This window comes from Lacerta agilis, chromosome 2 (genome assembly GCF_009819535.1).
Source record: "Lacerta agilis isolate rLacAgi1 chromosome 2, rLacAgi1.pri, whole genome shotgun sequence".
NCBI classification, from domain to species: domain Eukaryota; kingdom Metazoa; phylum Chordata; class Lepidosauria; order Squamata; family Lacertidae; genus Lacerta; species Lacerta agilis.
In genome coordinates, this window is record NC_046313.1 from 45,089,884 (window position 1) to 45,102,165 (window position 12,282).

Genomic DNA, 12,282 nt, shown 5'->3' on the forward strand with positions numbered 1-12,282 from the left:
GGGGGGGGGGGCACAGACAGGATGTAGGGGAAGGAAAGAAGTACTAGCAGAAGTCCGCTTGCACTAGTTTGGATTTCACCCTGTTAACATGCTAGTTATGGTACACAGATCTTGTACATCCCAGCACACAGTCACCAAGACACAGAAAATTTGCATATTAAATAAATGAAGGAAATATAAAAGCATGCATTACTTGTAGAAGCTGGCATTACTGAGCAGTGAGTCTGTATAGTTTGTAATTGCCAGGAGGAAGGAGAGCCGAGACACCTTTTTGAATGATATAACTGTGAACCAGGCAAAGAAAATAGTATAGTGTGATAACACTTGTTTGAAGATTTGGGATTAAAACAGAACAAGACAGTAGAGTTGTTTGAAACTAAATGCCATGAAGAACATTTAAACTGATCACGCAGAAAAGTCCTCTGTGATAATGATGCAAATTAGGACCCTTTACAGTAGCATTTAAGAGGAAACAGCTGTCTGAGGAAGTAGTTCATTTTTTTTTAAGTAAAAGGTGATTTTTTTATTTTTTTATTATATAAATCCCTTTTGGCTTAGGTCCCATAGTTTCATTGTAAAATAACACATACATTATGTGGTGTATTGCCTCTTAGATTCTAATGCAGGCTGAAATTAGCTTTCATAGGATGATGTACACATAAGCTGCACAGTATTTCTTACAATGAAGTAATCCCTTTGGCAGGGACTTTATGAAATTTTAACAGTGCAATTCTTTAATATCTACTCAGAAGCAAGGGCCATTAAACTTGATGGGCTTATTTCCAAGTAAGTGTGCAAACTGCATTGCAGCCTAATTTTCATTAAAACTGTATTGTGAAACCACTGTTCAACTGTATTTCAGTTGCATGTTATGCATTTCCTCACAAAGTGTATTTCTGTGCTGGCTAATCATCTTTGTCCAAGTACCTTCCTTGTTTTGCATGTCAATATCCCAACCCCTCCCGTGGTGAAATAAAGACACTGGACTCTTCAAGTAAGGTTAATGGGCATGAAAAGGCCACAACTTTATTGGTTACGGATGTTGAGCGGTATTGGCTTAGGCATTGGAACTAACTGACTATATCCGACTCCAGTACGTCGTGCTGGCAGTCAGGGAAGGGTTAACCACCGATGGGAGAGCCCTGCTGCTGTACATCAGCTAGGGACTCACCCTGTGGTCACTGATATGGGGCGTGCCTTTGGCCCTCACCTACCATGGCTTTGGACAGGGACACGCCCCTCGGACTCATTTAACGAAGTACCCTTCAGCATTTGGGGAAGGTGATGGCCCAACCTCTCCCCCACCTTCAGCCTTCCCGAGATAATCCAATGCCTAACCGCCAAGACCAAAGTGTCAGCTGCGAGCAGGAAGAAGAGGCTGAGCCCTGGACGCGTGCTGGTTTAAATGCAACCAGCCACACCTGTCGGCTGCACCGGTTGGTCAGCCAGCCAGGCACCACACCCAGGGCTCAGCCAATGGAGTCAGGGGATGAAACCATCCCCTGTGCACATGAAGGGCTCGTGATGCCTGCAACCCCCCCCCTCCTTTCTAGGGCAGAAGGGGCTTTGTCTGGATAGCTACAATGTCAGGTTGAGAATGGCAGACAGAGTTGGGTTGCTACTCTGAGCTGAAGATGATCTGAAAAGGGCAGTGGGCAGCTGCATTTCTCACATATTTTTGCAACTGGTACAAAGCTGATTTTGCAGGACTTTGGACCAAGAGGGAAAAAGTGTTCACCTATTCAGTCACAACATTGCGTAACTAATCAGATTTGACCATGTGATGCCACTCAGATCAAACAAAGCAATTCAAAATGAGGGCAATACAAAGCAGGAACTCTGTATCATCATTCTGAATTGACTTAATTTCCCCGCCATGACATCACAGCACGAACAAATCTGATTGGCTTAATAATGCCATGGCACCCTCCTACTGACTACTTTTAACGTTATGCTGAAACAGTGACAGAAAGCATACAGGTACAGTAGTTCATTTGCAGATAACAATGGCTTTAAACAGCTACAAAACAAACAAACAAACAAACAAATAAATACAAAAAAATGGGGGGGGGACATTTGTACCTCACAATAATGCTACCTCATCTGCACAGCCATCAAAATGGATAGGAGGAGTGATTGTGGCAGAGCTCCCTGCCATGGGAAGCTTTGGCAAGCCAAGACTATTAGAATTAAACTTCAGTTGAAGGCTTATAGGCTCTAGTTCTTAAAGAGGGATGGTTGAATTGCACCATAAATGTTACAAGTTAAAGATGGTAATACCTATGATGTAAACACAAAGAAATCTGAATATATGTCTTTTAAAATGGGCTCCCTGCAAAGCTTTCCAGATTTCTCCTGGTATTACCGGTATTTAAAACTAGCACTGTTTCAGCAGTGACTTCATCTACGTCTGGATTGCCTTACTATAATTCCTTTTCAGCACCATGAACCTCTTTGAAAAAATGCTGACTGCATGGAACATTATGCATATATTTTGACTTTTATTTTTTTAAAAAAGTTTTTATTTCCTAGAAATCCATAAATTAGTCCTCCAGTAAACTAGGCCACCTCATGAGAAGAGAAGACTCCCTAGAAAAGACCCTGATGTTGGGAAAGATGGAGGGCACAAGGAGAAGGGGACCACAGAGGATGAGATGGTTGGACAGTGTTCTCGAAGTGACTAGCATGAGTTTGGCCAAACTGCGGGAGGCAGTGAAAGATAGGCGTGCCTGGCGTGCTCTGGTCCATGGGGTCACGAAGAGTCGGACACGACTGAACGACCGAACAACAACAAGTCCTCATATTCAAGCGGAGTAACACCAAGCTAAGATAAGTATCCAAAATAAAAGGCATTTGTTAATCAAAATATAATGAATGAGCAAGCAGTTTCACCTCAGATTGTAATCCAACCCTCAATGGAACTTGGTTCTGAGTAAATTTACATATGATTGCACTGCATGGAAAGCCTTGTAGCCAGCCTAATATCTGAAAAGCAATTGACATCAATAGGATGTCATCATATGTCAGAATGGAAAATATTCCCAAGGTGCAATAATAAGACCCTAAGAACATTAGACCACCAGTTAGATTTGCAGCAATGCTGTGTTGTTCTGAAATGTAATGTTGTTAGGTCTGATCTTGTGTTTGCTTCTCTCGAATGGGTAAACAAGAATTTACTGTTCCTGATCTGTCAATTGTGCTGATCACTCCCATACCCACCTTTTTGGTGTTAATCAATCCAGTCTTGAATCACTGGATATTCCAGAACAATGCTTCATTCATAATATGCAAAGAACTTGGTTGAGTCATGAGTTGGACACTGGGTTTTGAAGGACCAAAATAAAATTTTAACAGAAAAAGGCACTGAGGGAAACTGAATGTTTCCCCCTCATGGCATTCCTTTATCCCAGGTACCTTTCTATCAACATAGCTAATTTCTGCTGTTCCTTGGGGAATGTCTCTCTCTCTCTCTCTCTCTCTCTCTCTCTCTCTCTCTCTCTGTGTGTGTGTGTGTGTACGCACACTAGGGCACTTGACCACAGGGATGTTGGGGTGTGGGAGGGAACAGAGTAGGGTTCACCTTCCCATGCACCGCTTTTGGTACTGGAGTTACAAAGTGGTGGGTAGGGATAAAAATGTATGTGAACATAGCAGATATTAACAAATCAATGTGGCTCCTGCTATATTATTACTCCAACCCTGAAAACACATATAGTCACCCTGGACTATTAGATGTCTCATATGACATAGTGCTGTATGTATGTCAGAAACTCCACTGGGCTCTCAAAAAGGATACCTAAGGCTAGCATGAGCTAGAAGTAATTCAATAAAAGTAGTTCCAACCTAAAAAATTAACCAACCCCAATGTGTCATTCCTATTCCAAAAAAAAGAAAGAAAAAATATGTTCATAAGCTTTCTCTCTGTACTTCTGGGTTAGCAAAACTAGATACATTGTCACTCAGCCTGTCTCATGCACTGCTTTTCTGGTCAATTTGGAGGAAAACATTATTGGGCTTCAGCCACCACCATATATCACCACTCCCTCCAGTTTGAGGCCATACCAATGATCTCCAACCTTCATAGAATCAGTATTGGTCAGTAACATTTCAATGTGATATTTAGAGTTGGAAAGAAGAGAAGCATTAGGTGAAACCCTTTTTGTTTCAATGTATAAAAAGACTATTTAGTATGCATCTGTCTCTCTTGCCTATTTATTTAACAACAGATAGAGGGAGAATGCATACAGGAAATACAATAGCTATGACTGGTAGGCACCCTTTGTATGTAAGGAAGTTTCAGCTTCAGCAAGGAGAGGCTTTGTTTGGGTTGGGGCAGATGTCCAAGGCTGACTCAGTTTTATATGCTTTATATCAAGCGTGATGCGAGGGGCTTCAAGTCATCTTTGTGCACTCTGTTTTGTAGCTGGAGTCTTATTTCTACCTATTTATTTACTTTATTTTGAATAAAGTGATCAAATCGTGCCTGCCTTGTTAAATTTGCACTGGCTGTCATGTTGTTTCCGGCTTCAACCCAAGATGCTTATGTTACCCTAAAAGCTCTAAATCGGGGTCAGCAAGGTTTACCTAGCCTGGGCTGGTTCACTCCAGTGGAGATCCCTCCGTGGGTCAGACTGCACCCACGATTTCTGGTGTCTGCGTCTGCGCAGACACGATTTTCACCGCCGCAGAAGCGAGTCCCCGTGCTGTGCTGCACCGGTTTAGCGCAGCATGCAGGGACTCGCTGAGCAAGCGGCTCGACTCGGGGGCAGCTCGGGAGCCGGTTAAACAACCCCCATGGGCCGCTCGTGGCCCATGGGCCGCTCGTGGCCCATGGGCCTTAGGTTGCCTACCCCTGCTTTAAATGGCTTGGGACCTGTGTATATTAAGCAATGCCTTCTTCCATACGTTCATCCACATATGCTTTGTCCACCATTGGACGTGCTACAATGAATTCTGTGAACTGTGTAGCTAGATGGACAGCTACCAGAGGCGCTCACTCAATTAAAGCAGGTATAGTACTGATGAAAATATGCACCTAATGGATAGAAAAATAACTTGCATAGCAACACAGAACAAGGTACATTTGTCCATAACCCAACAATTTACTTAAATTTAATACATCACAATAGGACAATCTAGTAAAATACACAAAATTCATAGCAACCCACAATGCCAATGTACAATTTTTATAGGGTTAGCATCTTTCTTTATATTAATTTTTTTTAAAGTAAGCTACTGTGTTCCATTTACAATAGCCAAAACGTACCGTCATTTAGGCAGTTTAAAGAGATCTAATTAACACTTTAAAAACTAACTTCATAGACCTTTTGGCACTTAGAAACAAAACAAAAGATTCCATATCATATCAGTTGAAACACAGCACAGTATAAACTGTCCACTGGTAGAAAACAAATAAAGTGTCCTTTCTTCTAAATCACCACATAGTCCAAATATGTACTGATGGAACACTGCCAGCCTCACTCTACTGTGGCTAGTTCTTCCTCAGCCTGTCAATTTTAGAAACATTCTTGAAATTATTTCACAAAACATTGATGGCTTTTTTACCTTGTGTACTTAAAGACCCTTATGAAAATCGTACCTCCTTTCTTTACTTTGTTATAGCTTAATACAATTATTTTCCCACTTTCTTCTTGGCAGTGTATAGCCTTTGGTAGCATTACAACTCTATGAATGGGCTATTCTGGCTGGATTTCCATTCTCAGCAACAGAGGCAATAGCTTCTTGGATAACAGATGCCATGAAAAAGAATAAATCATTAAGAAAAGGATGCTTGTGCCAAAGTCTTGTTCACACAAGAGAGTGTTGTTGCATTTGCTTTTGCAAACTTTTGGTCTCTGCAGATTGTGGTACATTTCTACTTTATAAATTCCAGCTGCTTCTAGCATCACATATTGGGCTCAAAATAACAACCCCCACTCTCCATAGTGGCCTTTTCTCCCCCACCAGCTCCTGAACTGTATTATTTCAATCAGTTCTTGGCAAAGTAACTAGTGATTGTTTTACGTTTCACTGATTGCAGGCTCCATGCACTACTATTTATTCTGAAAGGCAACTATTGTATCAGTCATTTCCCTCCTGTCTGAAATTATCCTGAGAATCTATAAGGAAATCTGAACAAACTATTGTGGCTTTCAGAAGACTGTAATTATAATAAAGACTCTTAAGCATTTTCAGACTCCTGAAATCTGAAAAAGGAGTAAAATGCTTGTAGCATGATACAAATCTGTTCTGTTTGGAGAGGCTGCACTGGTCATTAGTGGGATTCACTCCCATGGTTGTTTTTAACGATAAACATTGTTCCCGAGAAATATGGATATCCTTTGCTGTGAAGAGACTTGATCCCAAGTTCAGGGGATCTTTCCAGGATTTCAGGAACAAACTTGAACGTGGAGTACTAGCTCTCTCAGGCACTTTTGAATATTCCCCTTTGTCTCCTCAATGATTCCTTGGAATTACAGGCTGTCCTTACTACACATCCAAGCAAGGGAGGGGCAGGGAATGGACTTGAGAAAATAAGCCAGACGTGGGTATACAACATGTCAAAGGCATTTAAGGTGGTCAACAAATAGGACTTTATCTTGTTCTATTAACATTTCCCTATCCAAAGACTGGTCTCTGTGTTATGACTGCCTTGTGAAAACTGTGCAAAAGAGCCTCCTTACAGTGGCTGCTCCACATGGCAGCTGTAACATGTAGAGTGACTTACCATGTGGGCCACTGCTAGCCCATTAAAATGTCTGGCAGTGGTATGGATGCAATCTATATGTTGAGACATTCCACACACTGCTGTATGAATCAGCTGCCATGAGGATTTTCAGGCTACATAGGATAGACTCGAATCTAAAGAAGGATTTGTCATCTGCATTACTTTGTAGTTTTATATTCAGCATGTGCAGAAAACAAGTGACATGAACAATAGATTTGTATTTACTTAATTGGCACTGTGGCAGAACCCTTGGAGAAAGTGAAATAATCCTATAGTAAGGATGTGGGGATGGGAAAAAAGGATTGTCATAGTCTGGTAAGGCATCTTTCAGTGCATCCTTTGCATTGCAAACTAAAACATAAAGTCATCTGGAGGTAGAGGATGTCACCTCCACAGGAGATTTCCTTATGGCCCTTCCCTTGCATAAGAATGTGCAATAGTCTGCGCATGCAGAATGGCAGTCAAGGTAATGCTGTTCCATGTACTGGATGACCAGGGAAGGCTGTGCCAAGTACCAGGATTATCTCGTCTGCTGTTGATGAGGTGTTACACAGTGCTTACTTTTCATCTGTTACTTTTTTTTAAAAAAAGCCTTCATTTCCAAAATTTTGCTTTTACAAGAGTGGCCATGCTACAAGTTACAAAAACAACAGTGTGGGAATTAATCATACATAGAAGACAAAACACCATGTTACTAACACCATTGCATTACTGTGTGCATAATATCTGTGCGTAAGGCTCAAGCCACGGCAGCATTTTATTTTTTTTGGCAATGGAGTCAAGCAGATCCACAATAGTGATAAACACAACCAACATTTCCATGATCGACCAAAAGGGATATTAACCGAGCTTGCCTGGATAGGAAGGGGGCCTGAGAGCTATAGCTCCTAGATGTGTATCTATCCAGAACTTTTCAAAGACTTGTTTTGCGATTTCTGTGGCAATCTCTTAATTACCTTCACGTCTGGCCATCGTGCAAAGCTTATCAACTATACTCTGTTATTATTCCCTGTGTTTAGGTTTGGAATAATTTTTTTCCAATTTTCTTTTTTACAACTGTAAAAAAAAATCCATAGTAAAAATAACTCACTATATGATACATATACCCAAAACGGTCAGATACTTTATATAATAAAAGATGAAAATAGTCACTTTTCATAATAAAAATAACTTCTATTTTTTGCTTATTTTACAATATACTTAATATTCTCTTCTTCACTTAAAAGTAAATAGGTCCTGTTTTTGATAGCACATCTGAGTCGATACAAAGGGGCAAAGCGGTGGGTGGATCAGCTGTTTATAAACACTTTGCACAGCCACATTCCACATGCCTCTCTAGCTCTTCTGTGAAGGAGGAGCCATCCACACACTGGAAGCCATATTTCCGCCTTTTGCTCCTGAGGGCAATGCAGCACTGATCATTCCCACAACTGCCATGACATTCCACACGAGGCACTTTGACCAGGGAGACGCATGCAATCGAACCTTGTTGCTTCCGAATGAATTCACGGATAATCTCTCCTTGGCACTGATTCTCTGCTAGGACAAACAAATACATGCTTTCAGAAATCTTGTCATTTGTTTGAACATCCAGAACATGAATCCAAACCACAACCCTATCCTTGGCCTATGCCAAGATCAGATTGCTACAAAGTGCACTTAATACCAGAATATTTTGAAGATATGCTGGTTCTAGGTATCTATGACAGCAGTTTCCATAATACTACTTTGAATTCCACTTATTGTCACAGTAGAAGATGGGATTCTGCATCAAATCACAGCCCAACATGCAGCAAGTCCATTCGCCTTTCCTGGTGGGTGGCATTGCAGCCATTGGGGCCCCTGCAGTGAGCCGGCAGAGGGTGGAGATTGACGCCCCACTTGTTGCCATCTGGGCTGCGTTGCTGGGCAGGGCCCCACCCAGGGGTGGCCCTGCTGACCAATCAGTGTTGGCGGGAGGCATGGCCACAGGTAATTTAAATCGCAGCTTGGCCAGGGAGCGCTCCTCTCTTGCCCTTCGCAGGATCAAGTTGTGGCCTATTTGAACCCATAAACCTAAACAGATAGATACTTTATTGTCATTGTACATAGTACAACGAAATTGAATGCCATCCCACATTTATAGCCACATATACGCATTTATACATTTACAGCCACACATACACATACATACCATCCATCACGACTCCCCAAGATCATATCATTTGGTTATAGCATTTAAAATAGTTATAACTCTTGGATAAAAACTGTTTTTTAGTCTATTCGTTCTTGATTTAATAGTTCTATATCTCTTGCCCGAAGGCAACCATGCAAACAGACTGTATCCAGGATGAGATGAATCCTGTAAAATGTTGTTTGCTTTTTTGAGACAATGGGAGCTATATAGTTCGTCCAAAGATGGGAGAGGATGACCGATAATCTTTTGGGCTGTGGTTATGACCTTCTGGAGCATTTCCCTATCGGTGACTGTGCAACTGGCAAACCAAGCACAGATACAGTATGTAAGAATGCTCTCTATGCTGCCTTGATAGAAGGACACCAGCAGTCTCTCACTCAGATTGTTCTTCTTAAAAGTCTGAGGAAATCAAGTCTCTGCTGGGCCTTCTTTACCAGAGCAATGGTATTAGCGCTCCAGGTCATACCCTGCTCGATAGTAACACCCAGAAACTTGAATACAGCCATCCTTTCCACCCGGTTCCCACCAATATACAAGGGCTGAATGTCCGCCTCCCCCCCCCCTGTAGTTCACTGCCAGTTCCTTGGTCTTAGCGATATTAAGGACCAGATTATTTTCTCCGCACCAACCACAGAGCTGCTCCACCTCATCTCGATAGGTGTACTCATCCCCCTCAGAAATGAGCCCCACCACAGTGGTGTCATCAGCAAACTTGATGATTTTGTTGCTAAGATGGGTAGCTGTACAATAATACATATAGAGGGTATAGAGCAGGGGACTCAACACACAACCCTATGGGGAGCCGATGTTAAGGCTAAGGGCTGTGGACATACATGACCCTACTCTAACCCTCTGAGAGCAGTCTGACGGAAAGTTCAAAACCCAGAGACAAATGGAGTTAGAAAGTCCAAGCGCCTCTAGTTTGGACATCAATCTATGGGGGAGGATAGTGTTAAAAGCAGAGCTGAAATCCACAAACAGCATCCTCACATAGCTCCCCGGTTGCTCCAGATGGGACACTCATGTCCATGTGTACATTATCCACCAGGGAACTGTGGGTCCAGATAAAAGCACCCAACAGAAACCTCAGGTCCATTGCTGTGACGTGGGATATAAGAACAAAGCATCTCATACAGGTAAGCAACAGTACTTGGGAGGTGGGAGGTTTTCTGAACATAGCACCCATTTCCTGCCCAGCATAGAAGCTGCTAGCACAGCAAGACCAGAAGATGGCTCTGTCTCATACCCCATCAGTGTGGTGGGTTTTGTATCAGTGCCTCTTCCCTTTTCTGTGCAGGTCTATCTTAACTTTAGCTCCTATATTTTAAGAGACCAGATGACTATTTTATTTGGATTAATCATGCCCTGAACCATGTGTACTTATTGGCACTATTGGGACTTATCCAACTAGTTCTTTGGGACAGAAGGCATGTAGGAGAGCTATGTTGTTATCTATTAGGTAGAAAGCTACTACTAGCTGCATGCTGGTGGTTCCTGTTTATTTCCTGGCTACAGTAAATTATTTTCTTCATTAAAATCTTTACCAAATTGCAACAAACTGAGAAAAAGAATTTGCTGATGAACTTTCCAGTCTGCCCATCCTAGTCATGAGTTGATAATATGTTTTCTTCTCAGTGATTGGACACATGTTTAGGGAGGAGTTATAGATCAATGGTAGTCCACATGCTTTCCATGCAAAAATCCCCAAATTTAATTCCTAGCATCCCTACTCAAGGTAGGCCTGGGAAAGGCCCCTATCTGAAACCTTGGAGAGGTGCTGGCAGTCAGTGTCGACCAGGAGCAGATAACCTCTGCCCCCCAGAGCTTTCAAGACAGCGATAGCTTGGAGATAACTGAATGCACTGAGTGGCACAGCTTCAGGTTGGCTGGGAGAGATGAGAACACTCCCACAGATTCTTCATGCGCCTGCCATTTGATCATATGTTCATACATTTAAATGTATGAAAGAGATGGATCCTAGTGTTGGTGATAAGTGGACCCTAGAAAGCAAGTTGCTATCAGTCGAACCATCCAAGATGTGTTTCATCTTTTTTAAAAGTTTGCCATCTCAGTTAATACTACATGGTAATCGACTGTGGAATAGAGAAAAATCTGCAGAACTCTTTTCACTTATACTCATTTGTTAATGAGCAAAACAGGTAAGGGCAAAGCACATAGCACACAAGTTACAATTATACTAACCTCTATCACAGCGCTCTCCACTGTAATTTGCATCACATTCACAAGAGGGCTCCCCATGTGCTGAGATCTTACACTGCCCATGGCTACATTTCAGACCTCTACAGGAGTTGGAGGAATCGTTCTTTCTGTCACAGTACATGCCCGTGTAACCTTCTACACACTTACATGTGTAAGCAGAGGTGGTGGCTATGCATTTACCATGGAGGCATCTTGAAGGAAAGGAGAAAAAGAGAGAAAGCTAATGTGTATCTATCACAAGCAGAACAAAGAGCTTCCAGAAATGGAATGAAATTGTAGGTTGATTTTTATGAACAGTTTAATTGTAAGTTTTGATGTTTTATTCTGTGATGCTTTTCTATATAGAAACTGCTTTGGGATCAGATGGTGAAAAGTGGTGCATAAAAACCTCAGAGAAATGCTGTACAATAAATGTCAACATCCCCAAAGTGTAGATTATGTGGCTTACAGATGAGGCTTGATATCACAAATGAGTCATTGGCATTATTTTTTGTAAGGACTCTCAGTGGTTGCTCCTGAGGAAACAGGCTGACTCCGAACTTCTACAAACTAAGTTCTTTATTGTGCAGATATTTACAGTGGAGTTACAGTAAAGACGTCCATCTCATCCCTCTGCAGAGTCCGGGAATGTCCGTTTCCGGTTTTTAGTCCAACATAAGAGGCGCGGGATCCTGAACCCCTGCCTCCCCCTTCCACGTCCTTCCTCCCTGCGAAATCGGGGCATGGGAAAAGGTCCCTGTTCCCCGCTTCCTGCATGGTGCTGAGACTCTCTGATCCTGTCACAGCCCCTGCCCCGACTTCCTGCTTCCATCTCCCCCTCCCCACTGGAGGAGCGATCGCTTCCTCCGCTTGGGGAGGAGGATGACGAACTGCGAAGTGGAGAGGATGGTTCCCTGTATCTCAAATGACCCGGGAACGCTACCTGCCTGGGCGAGGGGGGTTTCCTGACATTTTTTTTTAAAAAAACTTATTGGATTTTTCATGGAAAGGATTGATCCAGATTAAATGGGGAAAATGTGAGCTGGCATTGGGAGCTGGTTGCGAAAAACATGCATGCATAAGTAGCACTTAGTCCACAGCAAGCACAAGGATATTCTATGGAAATTTAGAAACCAGAAAGAACGGTAGTTGTTTTTGTGATTCATATTTTAAATCCACA

At 42.3% G+C, this 12,282-nt stretch overlaps 1 protein-coding gene across 1 annotated transcript in view; it reads right to left on the reverse strand.

Moving 5' to 3' along the window:
- Positions 1-5,078: 5,078 nt before the first annotated feature.
- SLIT3 (slit guidance ligand 3) overlaps positions 5,079-12,282 on the reverse strand; it is a 195,073-nt gene continuing 187,869 nt past the window's right edge. The window contains exons 32-33 of the mRNA XM_033141837.1: positions 11,106-11,314; positions 5,079-8,266 (exon numbers count right to left, since the gene is read on the reverse strand). Of these exons, the coding sequence (XP_032997728.1) occupies positions 8,025-8,266; positions 11,106-11,314 (451 nt within the window). The 3' untranslated portion in view covers positions 5,079-8,024. The remainder of the gene's footprint in view (positions 8,267-11,105; positions 11,315-12,282) is intronic.